General features: G+C 46.2%; 1 protein-coding gene across 2 annotated transcripts in view; it reads right to left on the bottom strand.

The window, feature by feature from the left end:
* Positions 1–385: 385 nt before the first annotated feature.
* CDK19 (cyclin dependent kinase 19) overlaps positions 386–25568 on the bottom strand; it is a 1344771-nt gene continuing 1319588 nt past the window's right edge. For both annotated transcript variants that reach the window (XM_086927380.1, XM_086927381.1), the window contains exon 13: positions 386–2531. In XM_086927380.1, coding sequence (XP_086783506.1) covers positions 2403–2531 — 129 coding nt within the window. In that variant the 3' untranslated portion in view covers positions 386–2402. The remainder of the gene's footprint in view (positions 2532–25568) is intronic.

The following is a 25568-nucleotide window of genomic DNA, read 5'->3' as shown; positions in this document are numbered from 1 at the left end:
CTTTTGTGACACACTCCAGCAATGCGTCACTTTTGCGCCATCATACAGATACGTCGGAAATACTGACGTATCTGTAACTCCTTGCGCCATGATGTGTCATACTGTAAATATGACGCATCATTGGTGTTGCAAGGAGGGCGCAGTGAATAGTGACGCATCGCTGTTTTCACGCAGCGATGCGTCACTTTTCATAAATGAGACCCGTATAGTCTTTTACAAACAGTAAACGGAATTGTTTCAATCAAGTAAACTAAAGAACTCAGATTTGACTATTTCCTGCACAGGCCTACTTTGGGAGCGTTACACACAACACAAGATAATATTGAAGCAACTGAAATAAACACAATAAATCCGAGCATTCACTAAAAATAAAGACACACGAAACACGTTTTTATGGATTTATAAATAAAATGTGCATTCTCTCTTTTCCTTTTATAAAAAAAGACAACATCATATATAACAAGGGTCAACAATATTTAAGTCTATCTTAATTTTGTCAGCCTCAAGTCCAAACCAACTGTGCAAGGAAGGTGGAAAGCACAACATCAGGATATTTTTGAGTAAACCCAATTTTCTTTCTGCACTGTAACGATAAGAGTGCAGGATTACAGCTGGACCCCTGCTTAGCCCGCTGCATTCCTCACATTCCCCAAACAGAATGGAAAGTTTCAAGAACACCGGTTTCTAAGCCGCAAGAATGTTACTTCTTGCCTACTCACTGCTGGAATCTCGAAAACATTTCATGGCAACGCTAAATGGGATGTGGCACCGCTGCCCGTATAAACAGTGCTCTGTAATTGCAATGCCCTCGAAATGAACAGGGGCAGAGCAAGGTTTGTATTCATGCAGAGGGTTCTCATTGTAAGCAGTCTCGTGTAACAAGAATCCTTTCATCAGAGTTGATGTGCAGGTTCGACTGTTTTATACACATATTAAAAAGACAAATTATTAAATAAAACTCAGGGACCGTTAAAGGTCTTGATTTTGAAATCCATCATTGAAACTGTAAATGTCTGCGAAAAGAATGTAGTGGCTAAAAAAAGATTATAGCATTTTTAAAAGAACACAGCGCTTTTAAAAAGGCTCTGTACAAAGGAAAAACACACAATCCCTCCCAGGTATTCAAACTAACCCCAGTCCCATCTACCGAACTCCTCCACCCGCCGCCAGAAAGGTACAAAACTGTACAAGGTGATAGCCAGGAAATATGTGAAGTCACTTTTAAATAGCTGCTCTGATAAGAAGAGACCTTCAACCAAAAAATGTCTCCCCGCCCCCATGATCCAGCAATAACTCAGAACTCCCAGCATGCATTTCAACAATCCCAATTTAAGCAGGAGGCTCTACATTTTTAGGCAGAAAATTCACTGGTTCATTTGAGCTAATTTGTTCTACTTCAATGCGAGTCAATGGGGTAAGTCCATTCCCACATTTATTTTTCCTAATCTCCCTGCTCTATGTTCCCAAATGTTGTGCAGCGCCTGACACCGCTTTAGGCAGCTTCTAATGCTAATTTGGATTGCCTAATATTGCTGCAGAGTTGACTCGCCTGGTCTCATTGTGCTGTAAATTCTGACTGCAACATTATTAAGGGGGTGACTGATGCTGATGCATATATTGTAGACTTCTCCCCATGCACAAGCAAAGGATGCTAGCAAGTGCAGTGTGGTATATGTATGAAGTCATCAGCCAAACCCAGCTCCACAATATGATGGATTTACATCGAGACTACAAACAACACAGAAATGATGACTTGTGAGTGAAAAACTCCAATAAATATTAGCCAGAGCTAAGCTCTAATAAAAAAGTTAGAACATCTTTAACTTAGAACTTCTTCTGCTGTCTGTTACTATTTAAACTATTTTCCTGATATAATACAAGTCTTGTCATATGTATTTCTAAGTGAATGAGTACTTTGTACATACTACCCACAAATACTATACCCACTCGCCTTGGATTTGATATTTACATAAATAAAAGGGTTTAAAATCTCAGAAAACAACCTATGATGAATTATATCTCCACCATGGTTATAGCGAGAGCGCAGCAGCTACCCTTAGAGACTGCTTCGAACTTAAGTGCTTTTGGAAATTCACAGCAATCCAAAGGAGTGGCCACAAAAAACCTAGAAAGAGAAGTAAAGTAACATAAAAGAAATAGAGGAAGTAAGCAAGAGAGGCCTTTTCAAGAATCTCTTAGATGGTCACGAAGAGGAAGAAAGTCTTCAAAACGAAATCTCAAGTCGATATTTCCTTTGTGAGATTTGAATGCATATTTACATCTCTTTTTGTTTTAGCTTCTTCTCTGTCTTTTTTGGTTCTGTGTTTCCTGTCAGTGTGTATTGCTAGAGTTGTTGATGACGGTCCATCTCTGGGAGTTAATCCGGAGCCATACTCTGCTCTTCAGTACCTGTGTGAGGATGAGTGATACTGGGAGCTCTGCTGCTGAGATGACGTAGAGTAGCCCAATGTGCCCTGGGACTGAGAAGTTCCTTGGACATTGTTCTGGTAACTTAGACGTGAACCCGGGTGCTGCAAAAAAGAAAAATACAACTAAGAAGCAGTTTGAACACTTCTGTACACTAAAACCAGGGGCGGCTCTAGGCTCATGGAGGCCCTGGGCAGGGAGCGTAGGTAGGGGGCCCCGGAAGAGGGGGTCTGGGCGGGGTGGAGCGCGGAGGCCAGTGAAGAGGGAGGGGGTCAGGGTGTTTGGAAGTGGAACAGAGCCGGAGGCGGCCTAATACCTGCCAGGGGCTGCCACGCAAATATGTATCCACCCTCAAAGGATTATTATATTAAGGATATATATTGGTGTGGTGGCCCCTGGGGTTTGGTGGCCCTGTGCAGGTGCACAGCTTGCACATGCCTAAAGCCGGCCCTGCTAAAACCATTTGCAACTGTGAAGAAAGGCCCAGAAAAACAGTAGCATTCATGTCACAAATAATACATTGTGAAACGGTATTGTATTAGCCTAGGAAATCACTCTGTACTTAGTTTACACTAGAGGTTAGTGGCGGAAAATCTTCATACCTTTGTTTCAATCCCACAGAAACTAACAGTTGCATTTGATTCAAGTCACATTGCGTGGGAGACAACAGTAATCCTCTTTTACACAAGGCTTTGGCGAGAAATTCCATTCCGCTTGCAGTTTTTTCCACTCTGCGTAGTACACAGAGTTAGAAAAACTCAGCACCAATGTTAATTTGGTGAGCACGAGCAAGGAAAATCTTACTCCAGACCACCTCCAGGCGAGATTTCTTAATGCAGGTGAGAGAGCGCAGAACTGTGTTAGAAATTGTAGGGGTGCATCATATTCACAAGTAATCCGCACCCACATATATAGAGGCTTATAATCATGTTTAGGTGTGACACAAAGCTATGAACGCATGTACCAGAATTTCCCATAGCTGCAACATAACGTGTTTCTTGAAATACTAATGCCATGTAATCTAGAAATGTATTTGTGAAAGTAATGCTAGTTCAGTTAAAGAGTGTTTAAAGAAACATCATGTATTCCAATGTATGCTTAGTAATTCATTATTGTATTCATGTAAACGACATAGAAGTGTTTAATTGGGAAATGTATTCTTCTCTTTTTCTATAATGATGCAGGCCTAATGAGTTAAACTGTTCGCCAAAGTTAGGGGGTGACATCTTGAAACGTGCAGAGGCCCAGGTGGGGATAACAGTTTGTGTAGGCCGAGTTAGGAATGTGCCAGCTAACTTTAAATCATGGAACTGCCTTTTTCCTAGAATGTTGCCTCAAAGAATTAATTGCAAGTAGCATGATGTCGCGAACCGATTTATGTGCGTTCCTTTGCAGGTGCAAGGTTAAGCCGAAGATAGTAAAGAAGGGCCCATTGTATATGAAAGTTAGAAAGATAGTTGTAGACCCGGAGGAGTGGTTGTGGAATTTAAGGGAAGCAACTTCAAGCGGAGACAACTGTGGGACCCAAGGCCGTTTTTCAACGAGCAAGGATGAAGACATCAAGATGAAGACCCTTTGAAACCTAACTCTCCGAGGGGGGCGTCTCTTGGGGCGTGTCAACTGAATTGTGGGTTTCGTATTAGGGACAGTACCCCGGGAGGAGAGCAGAGTAGAAGCGCACAAGGACAAAGAAAGATGCTGGGTAGGCAGAGAGCTGTTGTGCGAGATGAACTCAAGAGGCTAAGTCCGAACTGAGTGAGTGTACTTCTTTGGAAGTCACCACGGCTGACACCTTTTGTTAGGAGGGAAACCCGGCTGTAGGGATGACACTTAGTATAGTGTAGGGATAGACTCATCCTGATGTATTTCTTCTTTTCTTCCATGCCTACCAGGACCCAAATCATAGCAATTCTTGCGAGCTTAGTGGTCTTGGAAATCATATTAGTGCTATTTCTCAGTCGTTTGAGATTTTTCCGTAGGATTATGTTTGTATTAGTACCAATGCATTTGCTGAACCTTTTACTGAGGTGTTTATATACACAATTGCTTTTGGCTTTATAATAAATCTTCAAACTTGACCTTTTGTCAGTGGTTCTTTGGGGAAGGAGATGGAAGTGATCCGAATTGATTTGTTGAAAAAGATTGCCTTCTACACTCTATGACAGGTACAAAGGTCTAATCGACCTGTGACGGGATTCTAGAGATCTATTTCAAATTCTAGATTAAGTTTCCCGCCTTTCCAGTTGGTAGCAGAGTAGGATGGTTTATCTTCTGGAGTGAAGGTAACCCATATAGGCTAAGATTTCCCCAAGGCCCATAGACATCCGAAGATGTGCGTCCATAGAGCTGCGGACGGAGAATGGCGATCCACGGAAGATGACCGAGAGTGACGGTGCGGCAGAAAGCAGCAGGTCGTTAGAGTGTGAGTATAAAAAGGGTCATGCGTGTTAGATTGCGGTGTGTATTGTGGTTGTGTTGTATTGTCTAGCGGAGATTGAATGCCTGTAGTGTGAAAGGAGATCAGGTTGTGAGCGCGCGCAACCGGTGATAATCTTAAACTCAAGGAGAGTTTAAGTGGTTCTGGTGTATCGAACACTCACAGTAATTGTCGACCATTGAAAGGGGATCATGAGGTACCATTGATTGCCCGCAGGACCGAGATAGGGGGAACGAGTGCGTGAGTGTGTGGGTAACAGACGCTGGTCGGAAGTTACCGTGTGTATGAAACCTATCAGACAGGTGATTGTTGTTCTTTAATGGGACAGACATTTGCCAGTCGGTGACAATTACAGTCAGACTGTGGACGTACAGTCAGAGAAGTGATTGCTTGGTCGAAAGTGATCATTTCAAAAAGTATGATTGGGACGCATGCATGACCGAGAGATGAGCGGAGAAAGGAGGGGAACTGCTGCAAACGGAGGAGAGTGACGTCAGGAAGCGCCGCGCTGGGATAGGACGGTTAGTGTGAAGCCGCGCTGAGATAGGGCGGTTAGCTGGAAGTGAGTGACGTCAGCGAAGAGCCGCGCTGGGATAGGACAGCCAGAGTGAAGCCACGCTGGGATTGGTGGATTGTCATTGTAAAGTAAACGAGCATAGTAAACAAAGAATTGTTGTGGATTTCATCATGAAATGTTTAAAAGGATTGCAAAGTTGTTTTTCTGGAGAGAAGAGTTTAGAACCTCGGGGTGGGGAAGAGGCTCCACCCGAGGATATGCCAGCTCATTACATGGCTACAAACGTTGGGTTACATACTATATTGTGGCTTGAGAACTGGTGTAAGATGACTGAGGGGAATGAGGAACTGACGTTTCCCAAGTACGGGACATTCAGATTAGAGGTGTTGTCTTCCTTGCGACCTTTGCCTAGGCCAACACAGTTCGAAGTATTGAATGCATGGATCAGGGCAGCCCACGAAAAAAACAGGGACAGAAGACAAGAAAGAGTGAACAGATCAGTTAGAGCAGTGCAGGACGCGAGGTGGGACGCACTAGCCAAGAGATGGAGAGTACAAACCATAGAAGGGGATAGGTTGTACCCATTGTTGGTTAGTGAGAAGGAAGCACAGAAAAGGAATACAGAAGACGATGACAGTGAAACGGAAGATAGTCTGATAGAGAGGCTATTGTCAGACAGACCACCTCCGTATAATCCAGAAATAGAAGGGACCTCACCACCACCAACAGACAGGGAAACATCCCATTGCAGGTCTAATGGAAGTAGACAGGAGGGGGGCCGTGGGAGTGAGGAAAATAGAGGTACGTTTACCCCTGGAACTACAGAAAGGCGACAAGAATGGGACTGTGAAAGATGGGAGAGAGGGAGTGTTCCCCATAACACCCCTGAGGAAGACAGAAGAGTGAGTCAGGAATGTAAAGGGAAAGACCCAAGCGAAACTGCTAGCCAAGGCACATTGAGAGCAGTGATAAAGGCCAGGAGAATAGATGTACTAAGACTGAAGTCGGAAGTAGAAGAGATAGTGGAAGGTACAATCCCTCTAGAAAGAATAGAACTTTACGATCCAGATGAACTGTTGTTTGTAGCGAAGGATGTTACTCGTCGAGCTAGGGCAGCTCACGAGAAACTAACAGAATTAGCGAACAAATATTCAGTGGACTTGACCAAGACAAAGGCGTTCCAAGGCAGCCATAGGTTGCAGTATACAGACCAAGATCTTGACGAGAAAAGAGTAATCGGATTAAAAACCCACATCAGAGAACTAGTAGTGGGAATTCGAATTTGGGTTCAATTGGACAAATGGGAGGAAAAGTGGTCAAGAAAGAAAAGTGTTAGACGGAGCACCATAGAGACTCCCACAGGAACGGGGCTAATGCATGCAGAGGCATACCCCTTGAGAGAGGTAGCCCATGGAGGATATGTGCACGTACCCTGGAGCAGGGGAGATTTGGCTGCCTTTACGAACACCTTTCCAAAATTGAGGGAAAACCCAGTAGAATGGTACAAGCAGGTAGAGAGGTTTGTCAAAATCTCAAAAGTACTGTGGGTCGATCTGAACACACTGTTCGACATTGTGGTGCCGGGAGATCTGTGGGTAGCGTGCAAGGTCAGTGTTGAGTGGCCCACAGAAGAGCCAGAACGGGATGCACACACAAATGGACCTTCACCGAGAGTGATGGTAAAATATGAGCAAGTAATTACGTGGTTAAAAATCAAGGTGCCAGCACAAGACATAGATTGGGTGAAAATAGATCGACTAGACAAGAACCGAAGGAGACAGTTCATGAATATTATGAGAGACTGTTACAGATATTTAAGCAGTGCAGTGGTCTGGATGTGATGGATCCAAAGGACATGGGACAATTTGTGTCCAAGTTTGTTTTGGGCTTGAGACCTGAGATCTGTCTAATGATACAGCAACATTTGATTTGTTGGCAAAACAAGCCTCTAGACGAGATCCTGAGGTACGCGAGATACTGCAGTGATGAGATAGATTCTAAAACTAAGAAGCTTAAAGATAAGCTGATGTTAGTCCAAATGCAATCGGGAGGACAGGGTCAGTCAGGAAGTGGAACGTTGGGGAGAAGATCGAACAGCCAGAAAAGGGACAGTGAGGAGGGCTCAAGGCCAAGGGTGGATCTGGCGACTCTGAAAAAGACAACAAGGTGCCATCAGTGTCACAAGATCGGGCACTGGAGACGTGAGTGTCCCCATAACCCAGAGAATCAAGTACAGGAGGAGGAAGAGGAGAACCAGACTCCCCAAACTCCGAGGTCCACAGTAGTCAAGCTCAAAGTGGCAAAAGGGGGGACTTCCGCTCCTAGAGCCCCCGTTCCCCAGACACAGAAGATCGGAGCAGGAAATAGGATATACCAGCAGATGCCCCTCCTGATAGATGGAGATGAATACTATGCTTTCAACCCAGTAACAGGAAGGTGTCTGGACGGGGAGGAAGAATGCACCTTAGGAGCAGCATTAGAGATAGACCAGAGAGGACCCTTTGTAGATGCGGAGGTAGCTGGACACCCCACTACCTTTCTGGTGGATACGGGAGCAACTTGTTCTACTGTACGGTCCGCAGTGGTCCCTAACCTGCCTCTGTCGGGACAGACCATTCAAGTGGTGGGTGTAGCGAATAGGAAAATGACGAATCCACTGACCGAGCCAGTTCCAGTGAAAATAGGAAACTTCAGGGACAACCATCAATTCGTGGTATGTGATTCTAGTCCTGTGTGTCTGCTTGGAAGGGACCTGTTGTGCAAACTCAACTGCACCATCTATTGTACACCAAAGGGAGTAGAGTTGGAGACAAACGACGATGATGCCGCCTTTAAAGTTGCAAACACACGTCTGTGCATAGAACTGTTTCCTGCACTCACAGTGGAAGAACTCCCCTGGGACTTAAGAGAGACAGTCAGACAAGAGGTTTGGGATTTCACAGGAGAAGAGATAGGACTAATAAAAGGCGTAGGGCCAGTTAAAATACAAGTAAGACGAGATGCAGAATTCCCAAGAACACCTCAGTACAAGCTGACCCCAGAAACAATTGCGGGAATAAAACCTGTGATTGAGTCAATGATTAAACAAGGAATCCTTAAAGAAATAATGGGCAGTCCGTGTAACTCTCCGATTATGGGATTGCAAAAGCCTAGCGGGAAGTGCAGGATTGTGCAGGATTTACGAAAAGTAAACAACATTGTTGTTCCATGCTGTCCAGTGGTACCGAATCCATCAGTGATACTGTTTCAGATTCCAGCACAGGCTGAGTGGTTCACCGTGATTGATTTGTGTCAGGCCTTTTTCTCTATACCGTTACATGAGGAGAGCCAATTTCTTTTCGCTTTTAAGCTGGAAAACCGTGTATTAACATGGTGTCGTATCCCACAGGGGTATACAGAAAGTCCATCGATCTTTAATCAATTATTGAAGAAGAATCTTGAAAGTCTAGTACTGCCCCAGAACTCGGTTCTTGTACAGTACATAGACGACCTCCTTGTTGCGTCAGAGACAGAAGATGCCTGTAGAATAGACACCATTGCTTTGTTGAACCATCTGGCAGAAAATGGTCATAAGGTATCTCCCAGCAAGTTACAATACTGTCTTCCTGAAGTACAGTATTTGGGACACAGAATAGAGAAGGGAATAAGAAAGGTGTCCCCAGACAGAATAGAGGCAATAATGAAAATGATGGTGCCTACCACACAAAGAGAGGTTAGGATGTTCCTGGGAATGGTTGGCTACTGTCGCCAGTGGATTGCCAACTTCTCACTAAAAGCGAAGCCTTTACAGAAACTGACGCTCAAGGACGTGAGTGATCCGGTACCATGGGACACAGACTGCATGATGGCTTTCCTAACGTTGAGAGAAGACTTATGTCAGGCTCCGGCCCTGGGAATGCCTGATTACACAAAATTGTTTTCATTGTTTTGCTGTGAGCGAGAGGGCTGCGCATTAGCAGTTTTGACCCAAGATCACGGAGGTGCCCGTAGGCCAGTTGCATATTTCTCGGCTACCTTAGATCCAGTAGCCGCAGCGTTGCCCGGAAGTCTCAAATCCGTTGCTGCAACAGGTGTCAGCATTGAGCGTTGTGAGAGCATTGTAATGGGGCATCCATTGGTGGTACACGTTCCACATTCGGTAGAATTGTTAATGACAAGGACCAAAACGCAGCACCTGACTAACAACAGGCTCACACGTTACGAGCAGGTTATACTTGCTGCAGAGAATGTGACCCTAAAAAGATGTTCGGTTTTGAAACCTGCTACATTGATGCCATTGCCAAATGTTTTAGATGATGATTGTGAAGACTATGACTGCCTTGAAGTGACTGAACTATGCACCAAACCAAGACCAGACATTGTTGATGAGCCTTTAGAAGACCCAGATGAAATTCTCTTTGTAGATGGCTCATATATAAGGGACAATGCTGGACAGTTGAGAGCGGCTTTTGCCGTTTGCACAATTCATGGAATAGTCGAAGCTGCCTGTCTAAAAGGAGCACACGCCGCTCAGGTAGCTGAGATAGTTGCGTTGACGCGTGCCTGTCTGGCAGCCAACAAGATTCGAGTCACCATATACACCGACAGCAGATATGGGTTTGGCGTGGTTCATGACTTCGGTCAGTTATGGTCTCAAAGGGGTTATATGACATCATCAGGTTCCCCTATCAGGAATTGAAAATTTGTCCGGGTACTGCTGGAAGCTCTGCAGGGACCAGCAGAAATTGCAGTGGTGAAATGCACAGCACATAGTAAAGGTGCTGATTTTGTGTCCCTGGGTAACAGATATGCGGATGAGGTAGCACGTTACTGTGCTGAGCAAGCTTACTCCTTCACGGACCAGGTTGTTGAGGGAATACACAGAGGGACAGAGGTAAACATGGTACTTGAAGTGGCAGATACCTGGGAAGAATTTAGGAAGATGCAGGAACAAGTGTCAGACTTTGCGAAAAGAGTGTGGGTGACTTCTGGCTGTACAAAAGGGGATCTGGATTTGTGGATTTCGGCAGATGGGAGAGCGGTGTTGCCGAATGAACTAGTGAGCCCGATGGCCCGCCAGATACATGGTTCTGTACACTTGGGAAGAGATGCTATGATACGAGTGTTCAGGCAGACTTGGTACAACCCTACGTTCCGAACGGCTGCGGAGGCGGTGTGTCAGAGGTGTGTCACGTGTCAACAGATGAATGTTGGAAAGAGGACACCTGTTACGTTGAGTCATGTTGGAAGGTCTGGAGGGCCTTTCAACAGGATGCAGTTGGATTTCATTGAGATGCCTAAGTGTAACAGCCTCAGATATGTCTTGGTAATTGTATGTGTGTTCTCCAGGTGGGTCGAGGCATATCCCACTCGTAGGTGCGATACACTCACAGTAGCTAAATTATTGTTGAGGGAGTTAGTACCTAGATTCGGGGTCCCGACCTCTTTGGAATCGGACAGAGGAACACATTTCAACAGTGAAGTTGTGAAGATGCTCTGTTCTGCACTGAATATTGATCAGAGACTGCATTGTAGCTATCGGCCAGAGGCTTCTGGCATAGTGGAACAAATTAATGGAACGCTCAAGGCACGAATGGCGAAAGTGTGTTCTTCCACATCTCTGAAATGGCCAGATGCCTTACCTTTGGTGTTAATGAGCATGCTTAGTACACCAGACAGGAGAACAAAACTTTCACCCCATGAGGTGCTGATGGGAAGAGCTATGAGACTACCGTCCGTCCCCTCAGCGGCCTTGCTGAATATCACAGATGATCTGATTCTTGATTACTGCAAAGGATTATCTGACGTCATCCATTCTGTGTCCCAGCAGGTGCAGACGGCAGAAATCCCGACTTCTAGAGACCTCTGTCACGACTTGTGTCCCGGAGACTGGGTGCTAGTACGGAAGCACGTGAGGAAGAGCTGTTTGGACGTCCGCTGGCGAGGGCCGTTCCAAGTCATCCTGGTGACAAACACGGCAGTGAAGTGTGGTGGACTGCCAAACTGGATACACGCTTCCCACACCCGAAGAGCCCCAGCACCCCTGGAAGAGACAGCTCCTCTCGTAGAAGAAAATCCAGCTGTGGAGGAAGATCCACAAGAGGGGACAAGTCAAGCTGTGGGGGTGTCTGAAGAAGCCGGTAACTCATCCGACCGAGCTGAGGGAGATCACAGCGACAGTGACACTGAAACTGCCACTGAATGGGAAAGCTGCTGTGAGGGTGATCCCAACTCTGGAGAAGCTGAAGGTCGAGATGAGCAAGTTGTGCCGACAAGGGTCAGAGGAGTAAGGGGCACGGAGGCAAGTTGGCCTGAAAGGCGGAAAAGGTTGAACGTGAGATTGACCTCCGAAAAAGATCTTACGCCTGTATCCGAAGAATCAGACCCGGAAACAGGAGACCAAGAATCAGAGGAGAAGGGTCCGAGGAGATCAAGAAGGGTGAGAGTACCTTGCAGAAGATACGCCACTCCGGAGTGGACCTACCCTTTGACAAATGCCAGGTGTACTGAGATCCGGGAGGGTGAGGTCAGTGCTGGTGACCGATACGGCCCGAACTATAAATTGGAAGTGATACTGTTGGTGCCTGGACTGGAAATAGAAGGCTTACTGACAATCACTGTTCCTAATCCCCCTTTCCTAAGCAAGATAAGTGATTTGATCCTAAACAGACTGACTTTTCCTACATTTGGCCCTGAAATACCTGCCTATGATGCAATAGTCCTTCATATGGAACTTTTAGATTACGTACTCTGTGCACTCGGAGAGAACCTGATCATTGATGCGCAGTAAAGACTTTGTAAATAAGCTATAGAAGATACTTAGAGCCGAGTGGAAGAAGAAGAAATTCAGGGACATCCCTTAGAGGACGGAGAAGGGTAGGGTCACCTGAACACAAAATGGACAATGAAAATTTGAAAGGGGACCTCTGCTTCTAGGTGTGGTACGAGAAAATTCATAAAGCCAAGCAAGAAAATGTATATTGCCAAGACTTTGTGTTGCTGCTAAAATCGAATCACACTGTCCGAGATCATGGAGGCGGGGAACCCGACTCGTAGGGCAAAATGTATTATAGGTACACTATTAGGGTTAGTGATTTTCTTTATATTTGTTGTAGTTTTAGTTTCTTATTTAGCACCACAGGAGCAGGAAGTGGAGGTCAAGGGAACTCCTAAACCTACCACTCCTAGCCATAAAGAGGTAGACATAGGAGCCGAGAAAGCTTTGCTAGCTGAAGAAAGTCGTAGATTACATGCTGATTTGTCCAAAGGAAACTTTGGGAAGAATGCTTACGCAAAATTGTTGTATGAATATATTGATGCGATGGATGCGAAAGATTGTTATGTGTGTATGCAACTGCCTGCTTCAGTAGACGAGGGTATTAGATACCATCACTTGCCATTGACATATGGAATTTCATGTAGTTTGTTGCTTAGTTTATTTTATGGCAGAAGTCGTTTTGAGTATTTCTTTTCGAATTATGATGTTGTGTTACCAGAAGTCCCAAATTATAAGCATTTGAACAAATGGGATTATTATAAGTCAGAGGATAGACTTAGATACTTTTTCATTCCAACGAAAACCATAGATACCTCATATGCACATCAACACAACCTGACCTGCTCATTGACAGAGGTAGAGAAGAAGTTCGTAGAGCAGGTTGAGGATAGATACCAAAAACAGAAGCAGTTACAGACGTCAGGACAGGGTAAGGTAGATTGGACGGATGAAGAGCTTGGACACAAGTCAAAGGGAAGTTATGGTCCAATAGCCCTGGACGTTGTACAAAAAGGAAAGATATGTTTACATAGGCCAAAGACATACTACGAAAATGTATATGTGGGTGAGACAACTTGTGAACACACTTTCAAATTAGAGTATTACACCAAGGACTTTCTGAAAAGTGTGATACAAGTGATTCCAACAGTGTATTTTGTCTGTGGAAAGAATGCATATGTGAGATTACCGGATAAGTGGTATGGGACGTGCTATTTGGCTATTGTTTTCCCTAAGATATACCACACTGAGGATTTTGCTCAAATTGAGGGTGGCAAGTTGACAAGAGTGAAGAGAGGAGAAAGTGCTGCTGCAATAGTGGGAGATATATTTGGAGCTGCGATACCAATGTTGGGAGTGATTTTAAATGACGTAAAGATACGGATATTAGCAACAGTGGTGGATGAGTTGTCGATGAGTACGGCAAAATCACAGGTGCTGATTCATGGTGAGCTGTTCTCGATCAGGGCAATGGTTTTGCAGAACCGCCTTGCCTTAGACGTCCTATTAGCAAAAGAGGGCGGAGTCTGTAAACTTTTGAAGGTTCAGGAATGTTGCACGTATATTCCAGACAATTCTAAAGACCTGAAGAAATATATACGCAACATTACTGCTATCCACTATGAGATTAACGATTTGACACAAGAAAACGCATGGGAAAAGGTTGGCAAGGGTCTTGGAGGTGTTGGAAGTTGGTTTGCAAACCTGGGCAGGAGTTTTCTTGAATACATTCTGGAGCCCCTCCTCATGATAGTAGCCTGTGTAATTGGAATATGGGGTTTGTTGAGATTGTACAAATGCTATAGGTCCAATAGGTTGGATAGAGCAGTGAGGGGACAGGCACAGAGAATGGAAGAGTTGCAGGATAATCAATACCGAAGCTTAAGAGCTTTGGAAATGCTCAGGCGAGGAAATGTTGCAACAAGTGCTCTTTAAAAAAAAAAAAAATCGGTCCCTACCCTAAGGAATGTGGGATGGTGGTGATGACACAGGTCATCAAAGGGGGGACTGAGAGAGCGCAGAACTGTGTTAGAAATTGTAGGGGTGCATCATATTCACAAGTAATCCGCACCCGCATATATAGAGGCTTATAATCATGTTTAAGTGTGACACAAAGCTATGAACGCATGTACCAGAATTTCCCATAGCTGCAACATAACGTGTTTCTTGAAATACTAATGCCATGTAATCTAGAAATGTATTTGTGAAAGTAATGCTAGTTCAGTTAAAGTGTGTTTAAAGAAACATCATGTATTCCAATGTATGCTTAGTAATTCATTATTGTATTCATGTAAACGACATAGAAGTGTTTAATTGGGAAATGTATTCTTCTCTTTTTCTATAATGATGCAGGCCTAATGAGTAAAACTGTTCGCCAAAGTTAGGGGGTGACATCTCGAAACGTGCAGAGGCCCAGGTGGGGATAAAAGTTTGTGTAGGCCGAGTTAGGAATGTGCCAGCTAACTTTAAATCATGGAACTGCCTTTTTCCTAGAATGTTGCCTCAAAGAATTAATTGCAAGTAGCATGATGTCGCGAACCGATTTATGTGCGTTCCTTTGCAGGTGCAAGGTTAAGCTGAAGATAGTAAAGAAGGGCCCATTGTATATGAAAGTTAGAAAGATAGTTGTAGACCCGGAGGAGTGGTTGTGGAATTTTAGGGAAGCAACTTCAAGCGGAGACAACTGTGGGACCCAAGGCCGTTTTTCAACGAGCAAGGATGAAGACATCAAGATGAAGACCCTTTGAAACCTAACTCTCCGAGGGGGGCGTCTCTTGGGGCGTGTCAACTGAATTGTGGGTTTCGTATTAGGGACAGTACCCCGGGAGGAGAGCAGAGTAGAAGCGCACAAGGGCGAAGAAAGATGCTGGGTATGCAGAGAGCTGCTGTGCGAGATGAACTCAAGAGGCTAAGTCCGAACTGAGTGAGTGTACTTCTTTGGAAGTCACCACGGCTGACACCTTTTGTTAGGAGGGAAACCCGGCTGTAGGGATGACACTTAGTATAGTGTAGGGATAGACTCATCCTGATGTATTTCTTCTTTTCTTCCATGCCTACCAGGACCCAAATCATAGCAATTCTTGCGAGCTTAGTGGTCTTGGAAATCATATTAGTGCTATTTCTCAGTCGTTTGAGATTTTTCCGTAGGATTATGTTTGTATTAGTACCAGTGTATTTGCTGAACCTTTTACTGAGGTGTTTATATACACAATTGCTTTTGGCTTTATAATAAATCTTCAAACTTGACCTTTTGTCAGTGGTTCTTTGGGGAAGGAGATGGAAGTGATCCGAATTGATTTGTTGAAAAAGATTGCCTTCTACACTCTATGACAGGTACAAAGGTCTAATCGACCTGTGACGGGATTCTAGAGATCTATTTCAAATTCTAGATTAAGTTTCCCGCCTTTCCACAGGTGGTCGCGGATTTCCACTACCGCTAGCATTGCGAAACCTTCCGTTCGCGTTAAGGAAGCTGCTGCTCGAGTAGAACATCTACTCGAGCTGCAGAAAGAAGCAGCGCCCTCTTGCACTGCACATGATGCAGTTTGTGCTGATTTGCCGGCACTGGACAAACGCTGGTTGATAAAAATCAGTGTGAACAGCGCAACCTAACGCATTCCTACGCATGTGCAACTCTGCGTATTGCAGCTGAGTTTTTTGGAGACTTTGCATAGATCCGCTTAGTGGAACTCTGCGAACTCCACCCAGGACTAATTTACACACACTGTCTTCTAATATGATGACATATGAGAGGATTTTCTCTTTCTTTTTATACCCGAGACTCCATGACAAATTATTGGGGCTGGCTCCACTGAGAGCACAGATGGCTTTCCTAAGGTGCATGTGTGATCACACTTTTAGTGCAGGGACTCAGTGGCATCAGTAAAGAACTTTTCAGAAGAGGTGGACTGGAGGTCTAACAGGACACACTCTGTTTCTGTTTTAATAGGATGGCATAAATAAATGGTACAGTAATGGGTTTCTTCTTCCAAGGGCTTGGAGTATAAGGCAAAAATCAGAGCAGGAATCAATGATGCACTTGCAAGCAACAGAAATATCTAATCCAATGACTACTACTAGTCCAGTAACAATCAGCAAGTAAAACTGCTTAAGTGAGGTGCTGTTCACCTCGCATTTATGGATCTGACTTACGCCTTTGATAGCGGTAACAGATCCAAGATGTGGGATCTTATGATTGGAACGGACGTGGAGAAGGGGTTAGTGCAATTCCTGAGAGAGCGGCACCTGAATGTCCAGGCCAGGGTGAGTTATGTGAAAAAGAGGGATGAATAAGCTAGAGACAGCCTTAGCATGCTTAGGCGCTGATGTCCCCAAAATTAAGACTAAGATGATGCTGGCACTACTTTATGCTGATGATACCGTTTTACTGGGCAGAACTTCTAATGGGAAGAAGGTTCTTATCAATAGCTTTGTCAACTTCAAGGAGGGCCTTAACCTGGAAACTGATAGATCTAAAACTTTATGTGTGGCCTAGCAGGGCCGGACTGGCCGTAGCGGGCACCGGGCAATCCCCCGGTGCGCCGTGCGGGTGGGGGACGGTTTTGGGCCCCTGGGGGCCGTTTTTGTTACAGGGCTGTTTTTGCAGCAAAGCTGCAAAATCGTCCCTGTAACAAAATCGGAAGAAAACCGGCCCTGGCAAAGAACTCGGCCGCACCCCCAACCCCCACCCGGAGGGGGGGGCGGCCGAGCACTTTGCCAGGCCCCAGCTGTAATTGAGGACTGTCTGGAGTGTGCCTGGGGCCTTTTGTTGCCCTGGAGAGACGGTGACGCTGGAGAGGTACCACGAGCAAAGAGAGGTAAGGGGGATTGCAGTTGGGGTGGGGGTTACTTTTGTAGGGTTTAGGTAGTGTCAAAGTAGTGTTGTAATGTTTGTGTTGTGTGGGGTTGTGTTTTACGTTTAAGGTAGTTTAGGGTGTTTGTGTAGTGTAGTGTTTTAGGGTAGTGTTGTAGTGTTTGTGTAATGTTTTCGGGTTTAGGGTAGTGTAGTAGTGTTTGTGTAATGTTTTCGGGTTTAGGGTAGTGTTGTAGTGTTTGTGTAGTGTTTTCGGGTTTAGGGTAATGTTGTAGTGTTTGTGTAGTGTAGTTCATTAGGGTTTAGGGTAGTGTTGTAGTGTTTGTGTAGTGTAGTGTTTTAGGGTTTTGGGTAGTGTAGTGTTTGTGTAGTGTAGTGTTTTAGGGTTTAGGGTAGTGTTTTAGTGTTTGTGCAGTGTAGTGCATTAGGGTTTAGAGTAGTGTTGTAGTGTTTGTGTAGTGTAGTGTTTTAGGGTTTAGGGTAGTGTTGTAGTGTTTTTGTAGTGCAGTGGTATAGGGTAGTGTAGTGTTTGTGTCGTGCATTAGGGCTTAGGGTAGTATTGAAGTGTGTGTGTAGTGTAGTGTTTTAAGGTAGTGTCGGGGGATCGTGCAGGGTAGTGTAGTGTTATTGTAGCGAGAGGATTGGGATCGGGGGAGGGTTGTGCAGGGGTAAGGTAGAGTCACTTCCCTTACAAACTTTTACCAAGAGTATAGCTTTACCACGCATGCCTTTGTGTTGTAATGGCATGCGTGGTAAAGGCATAGTCATGGTAAACGTTTGTGATGTAATGGCATGTCGTTGTCATTGACATCGCGTAGTAATACCCGCGTTGTAATGGCATGCGTAGTATTGGTATGCGATGCTGATGATGTCACATATTACATCATTCATGACATGGTCAGTGACATCCCTGATGACATCTCAAACATTACAACACCAATAGCTCTAACTCTTGCAAATGCAAGACCTATTACATTACGAATGCTTCTTTAACTGGTAGTCACATTTGCAGAGTGGTGGAGAAAGGGTGCTGGGCTTCCGACCAGTGCTAAGGAATTCCGAAGCGTACGACTTACAGGAGGGCTTTGTGGCCCCCAAAGTCCCTCAGGAGTAAATTGGACTTCATCCCCCAAACCGTAGTGTGCCAAGAGGCGCGTTTGCAGAGTAGTAGAGAAAGGGGGCGTGGCCTCTGAAGACCTCTTAGCAATCCCACTGTGCGGGACTTACTGGAGGTAACAGGAGGAGTAGTTGGCCCTCAAGGGCATCTTTGGGGCCAACTACCCCTCCTATTACTTCGTCCTTATCCTATTCGTCGGTCATGTTCTTCAGGGCATAGTACTTTCCTGCCAAGTCTCCATCGGATTGATAAGTTCCATAGCAGGCCACACCCCCTTTGCCCACCACTCTGCAAACGTGCCTCCTAGCGTGCTCTTAGATAGGGATTAACGTCCCCTTCGCTGCGGGGGTTCCTTAGGAGCCTAGTAGCCTACTTGACACCTCCAGTAAGCCCTGTGGAACAGGAGCCCATATTACTACCGATGCCCAGGCCGCTGGCGCAAACCGCCTCTTAGTTCCCATGTTGAATAGTTACCAAAATAAAGAGACAGGCGCTGGAAGCAGGAATCAAGAACAGAGTTTAATTCTCATGAGGAGAGCCAGTCATTTCGGACACGAAACACAGTGTCTTTCAGGAGGTGCTCTAACAAGTGAGCTGAGACTCCGTCTTTTATACTTTACAGAACACTTGGCATTACAATCATGATATTGTGTAACAAGGAAAATACATCCCCATGATCCTCGTGTCAATCCTACCCCACATGTGTCCACAATAGGGACCCTTGACCTGCTGATAAGAGGGGAGGACAATCACGCAGCTGAGTGTTCCGTCAACAGTTTAGGATGTGTGCGCCTGATCATAGCCCAGGGGGTGGGGTGGCCAGGATCAATAGTGGGTCCTTTGAAGAGGAGTGACTTTATACAATAAGGGCAGTAAATGGTACCTCCTGGCTCAGGCGATGGCCTCGGACATGTGTGGTCAGCCGGACTCGAGGGGAAGGGGTCATCAAAGGAGTGGTATTCATGCTGCGTGGACAATCGAGCGCGGAGGGAAGGCTTGTCAATAGAGGGGCATTCATGGAAGGAAAGGAGGGGTTGGTCAGGCGCGGCCGTGGTTCCCAAGGACAGGGTCTTGCAGAAGAAGAAGGTTTATGACTTGCCCATGGGAGGAGAAGGGAGGGGGGGAAAGCCAGGGTGGACACAGGGACAGAGTCACATAGAGAGAGAGAGAGGTCTTATGACCCGTACATGAGAGAGCGGGGGCAGTCAGGTGCAGCTGGGGAGGGCTATGCCAGCTAAGGCGAAGGATGTCTCTTCAAGAGGGAATGGGGGGTTTGTGCGGGTCAAGCAAGAGGGTTGCCTTTCACAACAGGGTCGCGCAGAGGGAGAGGGTTTCATGGTCTATGCATGAGAGAGGGGGTTTAAGATACGCGCAGGAGGGAAGCCGAGGATTCCAATGGGTAAAAGGGCCATGGTGCCTAGAATGGCTGTACATATGCATAGGGGTATGGGCTCTTACTGGCAGAGTGATACGGTCAATAATTTACGGTATTCATGGTGCTCACAGGGAGAGGAGTGGGAGAAGAAGGGAAATGAATGCTGTTTATGTACATCAATTTCTTCAATTTCCACAGTCGCCCCTTTTTACATTACAGCGTTCATTTTTGCAATTGATGGGGTTACAGATAGACAGGCATCGTTGAAGAATTAGCATTCGTTGATACTAGCATTTGGCGTACAATCATAGACAGTTGAGGTGATGGGCAGAATGCAGCACATAGGAAATTGCATTTCGTTGAGTTCCTAACAATTAAGCACACTACATAGCATAAGTCTTTCTGACTTAAAAATGTGACCAATGAACAGTTTTGACCAGGTAGTCGAGAGCGGAATTCAGTTCAATACGCAAGATTTCTTCGTCACAGTGTCTTTTTATCAGTGAGCCATCACTGGTAGGCTCTAGTCCGTGTACTTTCGTTGGCGCTGTTGAGCACCGGCGGTGGAGCTATAGGTCCAGCTCGGTTCTATCCTTACGCGTTGCAGGGTGTGGTCAGTCCTCTGCTGTTAGACCACAGTCCTGTTCCCTAAACAATCCGTTTGGCGGCGCCTTATGCTCGGCACCTATATTTCCGTGGCAACACCCTATTCCCATTTGAATGCAGTTCTTCCTTTTGGCAAAAAGTCACGTGGGAAAGAGGGTGGGTGTGGTTCAAATAGTCGATAGGAGGGAGGGCGGAGTTGGGTCAGAGTTCCTGGGACACACAAAAGGGACCAAGGGAGCAAAGGATAACAAGCAGGCAGGCCCATCAATCGGGCCCAAAGAAGGGGAACGGAGACTCCAGGCACACGTGGGTTAGCAGACGGAGGACTTCAAGGTGGCCCGTCATTTTTCATTTTCCACGTTGAAATGGCGGTCTCGTCCCGTATCTAGTTGCTCTGCAGCTCCATCTTTGGTCGAGGTCACACGTGTCCCAAGATCTGCAGCCGGGCTGTACGTTCACATCTGACCCTTCTCCTTCGGTGATCGTGAATCTTTAAATAGGTACAAAACAAGCTTTAGAGAACTGGTCAGGGGAAGACATTTATGCATGCGAATTCCTCTCTCAATCCAACGCACTTGGGAGATACGCTCATTGGTCACAGTCAGAAGTTCATTTACCAAGCAGTGCATATGTCGGCATTCCTACTGAGTTCATGCCAAGTTTTATTCATTGTCTACACAGGTCACATATGGAGGAAAGTCAGACTCTTATCAACTGTGTATTTCATCAAACTCAACATTTCGGAGCCTCCAGGGAGACTCGTCTTTCTAACCTGCGCCTTAACAGTCTAACATTTCCCTTCAAGGCTGGCTAACCTTTTCAAACAGGGCGGGGGTGCTATCATCGAGAGTCAGGGTAAAACAGGTTTCTCGAGGGACGACGGTTACTCATGGTCATCATGTTTATATCCGGGACAGCAGCTGGGGTCTATCAAATGGGGCGGGGATGCTTCGGGCGCTCGCGCTTGGGTGAAAAAGGGGGGGTGGGGCAATCTGGGCATTGGGGGTCAATCTAGGCGCTGGCGTTCGTCTCTGATGAACAGAAATAAGGTGCCATTGACATACAGTTCCCCTATAAAAGACCAAATTGGGGGACCTTAGTCGTCTTACCTGTCCTTTCCTTCTCAGCCAATTCGAGTTCATTCATTTTGCAGAAAGGAGAGGTAGTAATATGGCGACATACAATCATTTTAGTTTCGGTCAATTTCGCTGAACACCTTCGCGTTCAATAAATATCCAATCAGACTGGTGCCGGTGGGGCACAATTTTACCACAAAGAGGGAGAGAAAATAGGGAGACTCTCATAGAGAGTGAGAGTCGTCCGCAATCCAAACGAGCCATTCGGTACACGTATGACATGTAGAGAGAGAGGGAGAGAGAGAGAGAGAGAGAGAGAGAGAGAGAGATAAGGGGGTGGTGAGAGAGAGAGAGAGAGAGAGAGAGAGAGAGACGTGTACGAAAATAGGTCATTTAGTGCGCTCACAACACAGAACAGCAAAGGTCGGGTAACACGCAAATACAGACAGAGGGGAGACATAAATCCGTACATTACATACACACAAACTCAGACAGGGAAGACAGCACATGTATTACATATATATAAGACATTCATGACAAAACAGAAAACAACAGGTGGCCAACAAAATCCATATTATATCCCACGTATCTTTACTTTCCTATTTATCTATGTGCTTAGCTCTTTCTACCCTTCCCTCCTTTTCCTTCTCGCTTGTTATCTCTGCGAGAGTTCTCAATTGCCAATACTTACACCTCAGTTAGTTGATCAGAAATTAACCTGGTCGTGCTATTTACCCATGGTTGGATCTTAAACCATTTATCAGTTCCTTCCTTTGGTGGGAAGTTCCCCAGGCTGAGGCAACTGCAAGTATTGATCGGGAGAACAGTCGGACAGCTTGGCTATATCTATAAGAGTGTGAGAAAGGGGGCAGTGCATTTTGAACATCAGCAACATTTCTAACTTTCCAGACGGGTGGTGCCGTGGTAACCCTTACCCACACACTTTTCCTTGTCCTTACCCTACCTAGTCAAATGTCTAGTTACATTGTCTAACGTGTTATTTCTTAGTCAATTGTCGTCATACAGTACCCGTCAAGTTTCTATGTCAGTCCATCCTCCCAGTCGCTATGTTCTAAGGAGGAACAGTCATGTTTAAGTCTACGTCTTTTTGAAAACTTATCGTCATAAGGACTATGCACATATTCCCTCCTTCCCTTTTCGTCGGTGGTTCGACCATCGCTCTCCCACACTCCAGCCGACGTTCTGACGTGACCTGCAGAAGGGAGGAGAAAGAAGGGGTGGGGGGGGCAGCATTCAAAACACATCGGCATGCAGTAGTCCGGAAATGTTTTTACTTACCACATACTCGACCTATCTCCAGGTACTGCATTTCTTTACCATCTCGGCGTTTAAGCCCAGAGGGACCAGTAATGTCAGACAGATAATCATTGACGATCTGCGTATCTACATGAGTTACTTGGTCGCAATCCCTTTTGTTGGGTGCAAGGGTGGCGGCCAGGTGGCATTTCTGTGGTGTTGTTTCAAGGGCGTCTAAAACACTTTTTCCGGCTGCCTGTGACACAAAATGTAGCTGCTAAATATCTGGTCCTTTTTAATCTACATCCTTCATCACACTTATTCTTCGCTCACAGTAGCAAAACATCCAAAACTCATTAATGCAACTGCTACAACCATGCTCTCTTTTTCAAAATACTTTTAATAAAGAGGGTTGGTGTATAAATACAGGCCTATAACCCAGTGGACCGGCCACGGAGCAGATCGGAACTGTACGTAAGAAGAACGAAGTTGGTGGCAGTTCATTGCATAAAGTGCAGCAGTGCAAACAAATCGTATCAAACTTCCCTACAGAGCAAGCATGATGCATGTCAAGAATTCAGTTTTAATTAATTCATAAATTCATTATCCAATACTCATTCTTTATCTAAATTACACCAATTCATTTTCCAAATCATAATCAGTACCCACCCTAAGTCAGTTCTTTGTCCGGGCACATACTCAATATCCTTCATATCTACTTTCATTATCCAAAAAAAAACTACATACATATCTCGGGGCAAAAAGCTGCGTGGTCAGGGTGCAACAAAGTTTATTCAAAAAAAAGTCTCATTTTGTGTCGGCGCCATTTTGGGTGGGGTCAGGCGAGTTCCAGCACAGTCAGAATATCTCCAATGACTCGTGGTTGGACCAGAACCTTCCGTTGGAAGTTCAAAAAGTTTTGCACAATGTGGTAACAGTCTAACAACAGTCAAAGAGTGGAGAGGGCGGCAACAATTTTCCTACCGGGTCATTCTGGTGTTCCTCCGGAACTGAACAAGTCTGTGCCGTGGCTGCATTTTAGCCATTTCCAAACTGAGGCTGGTGCCGGCAGGAGTGCACCGATGTCGCGGTTCCCAGTGAGGGGGGCGGGGGCGCCTGTGCGGAGGGATCGGGGTGCCCCCCGGCTCTCATAGAATCTTCAAGGTTGAGGAGAGAAGGAATGGGGTGCGTGCCCGTCCTGGGCAAAAGACCGCTTTTTGATGTGGACCCTCTTTAAGCAAAGAGCATTGGGGTGTCGCTGGAAGCCTCCACCTGGAGGGAGGTGGGGGAGGCTCGTTTGCGTCACCTCCCCCTTCCAGCGACCCCGCGCCGTTCCTCGGCTCCGCCGCTTCGATATTGGCCGTGCTGGCTATTGAAGATGGGGGGGGGGTGGTCGGCGGCTGAGGCAAGACAGCCCCCCCCCTTCCTTTTTGACATGTGGCGGGACTACCTCCAACTCTCCAGGAGTGGACACGTGGCGGGGCTACTTGCTCTTGTCCAGACGTCGGCATGTGGCGGGACTACCTGTAACTATCCGGGCGATGGCATGTGGCGGGACTACCTGCAACTGTCAGGCGTTGGGTGTAGTTGCGGCCATTATAGCACAAAGAAATGCCGCCATCCTCGCTTTGGCTTCGACCTTCGACGAAAACCGGATCGGGTGAGAGAGAGGGGTGGTCGGTGGCCGAGGCAAGACAGCCCCCTCTCTCCCCGCGGCCTGCAGGGCGGCAGAAGAGGGAAAGGTGGAGAGGTCCTTATTATTCTTTGATTTACAAAAGGGGGTGGTGATGAACAGAGTGTCTGAATTGAGCAGACCACTCTTACCCAGTCCAAAGATCAGGGCTTGATCCATCACCGTTATTTATCTCACTGCCCCATCCCAGCTCAGAACCTGGCTATATGCAAATCAGTCTGTCCCTGGCCCAGTGCATCATGGGAACAGGGCAGACTAAACTACCAAGCCAATTCTTTACCAGAAAGGAGACAAGCTACCGGGGACCGGTTTCTGGCATTTCAGCCTCTTCGGCCCGGCTTGCTTGAATCCTGATGGAGCAGTGAGAAAGGGACTCATGTCTGAGTATACCCTGCCACACCTATAGTGGCCAAAATCGATTTACAAAAGGGGGTGGTGATGAACAGAGTGTCTGAATTGAGCAGACCACTCTTACCCAGTCCAAAGATCAGGGCTTGATCCATCACCGTTATTTATCTCACTGCCCCATCCCAGCTCAGAACCTGGCTATATGCAAATCAGTCTGTCCCTGGCCCAGTGCATCATGGGAACAGGGCAGACTAAACTACCAAGCCAATTCTTTACCAGAAAGGAGACAAGCTACCGGGGACCGGTTTCTGGCATTTCAGCCTCTTCGGCCCGGCTTGCTTGAATCCTGATGGAGCAGTGAGAAAGGGACTCATGTCTGAGTATACCCTGCCACACCTATAGTGGCCAAAATCGATTTACAAAAGGGGGTGGTGATGAACAGAGTGTCTGAATTGAGCAGACCACTCTTACCCAGTCCAAAGATCAGGGCTTGATCCATCACCGTTATTTATCTCACTGCCCCATCCCAGCTCAGAACCTGGCTATATGCAAATCAGTCTGTCCCTGGCCCAGTGCATCATGGGAACAGGGCAGACTAAACTACCAAGCCAATTCTTTACCAGAAAGGAGACAAGCTACCGGGGACCGGTTTCTGGCATTTCAGCCTCTTCGGCCCGGCTTGCTTGAATCCTGATGGAGCAGTGAGAAAGGGACTCATGTCTGAGTATACCCTGCCACACCTATAGTGGCCAAAATCGATTTACAAAAGGGGGTGGTGATGAACAGAGTGTCTGAATTGAGCAGACCACTCTTACCCAGTCCAAAGATCAGGGCTTGATCCATCACCGTTATTTATCTCACTGCCCCATCCCAGCTCAGAACCTGGCTATATGCAAATCAGTCTGTCCCTGGCCCAGTGCATCATGGGAACAGGGCAGACTAAACTACCAAGCCAATTCTTTACCAGAAAGGAGACAAGCTACCGGGGACCGGTTTCTGGCATTTCAGCCTCTTCGGCCCGGCTTGCTTGAATCCTGATGGAGCAGTGAGAAAGGGACTCATGTCTGAGTATACCCTGCCACACCTATAGTGGCCAAAATCGATTTACAAAAGGGGGTGGTGATGAACAGAGTGTCTGAATTGAGCAG

Source organism: Lissotriton vulgaris, chromosome 6 (genome assembly GCF_964263255.1).
Source record: "Lissotriton vulgaris chromosome 6, aLisVul1.2, whole genome shotgun sequence".
NCBI lineage: Eukaryota > Metazoa > Chordata > Amphibia > Caudata > Salamandridae > Lissotriton > Lissotriton vulgaris.
Note: the sequence above shows the minus strand (reverse complement) of the source record. Positions and strands in the feature narration are given on the sequence as shown.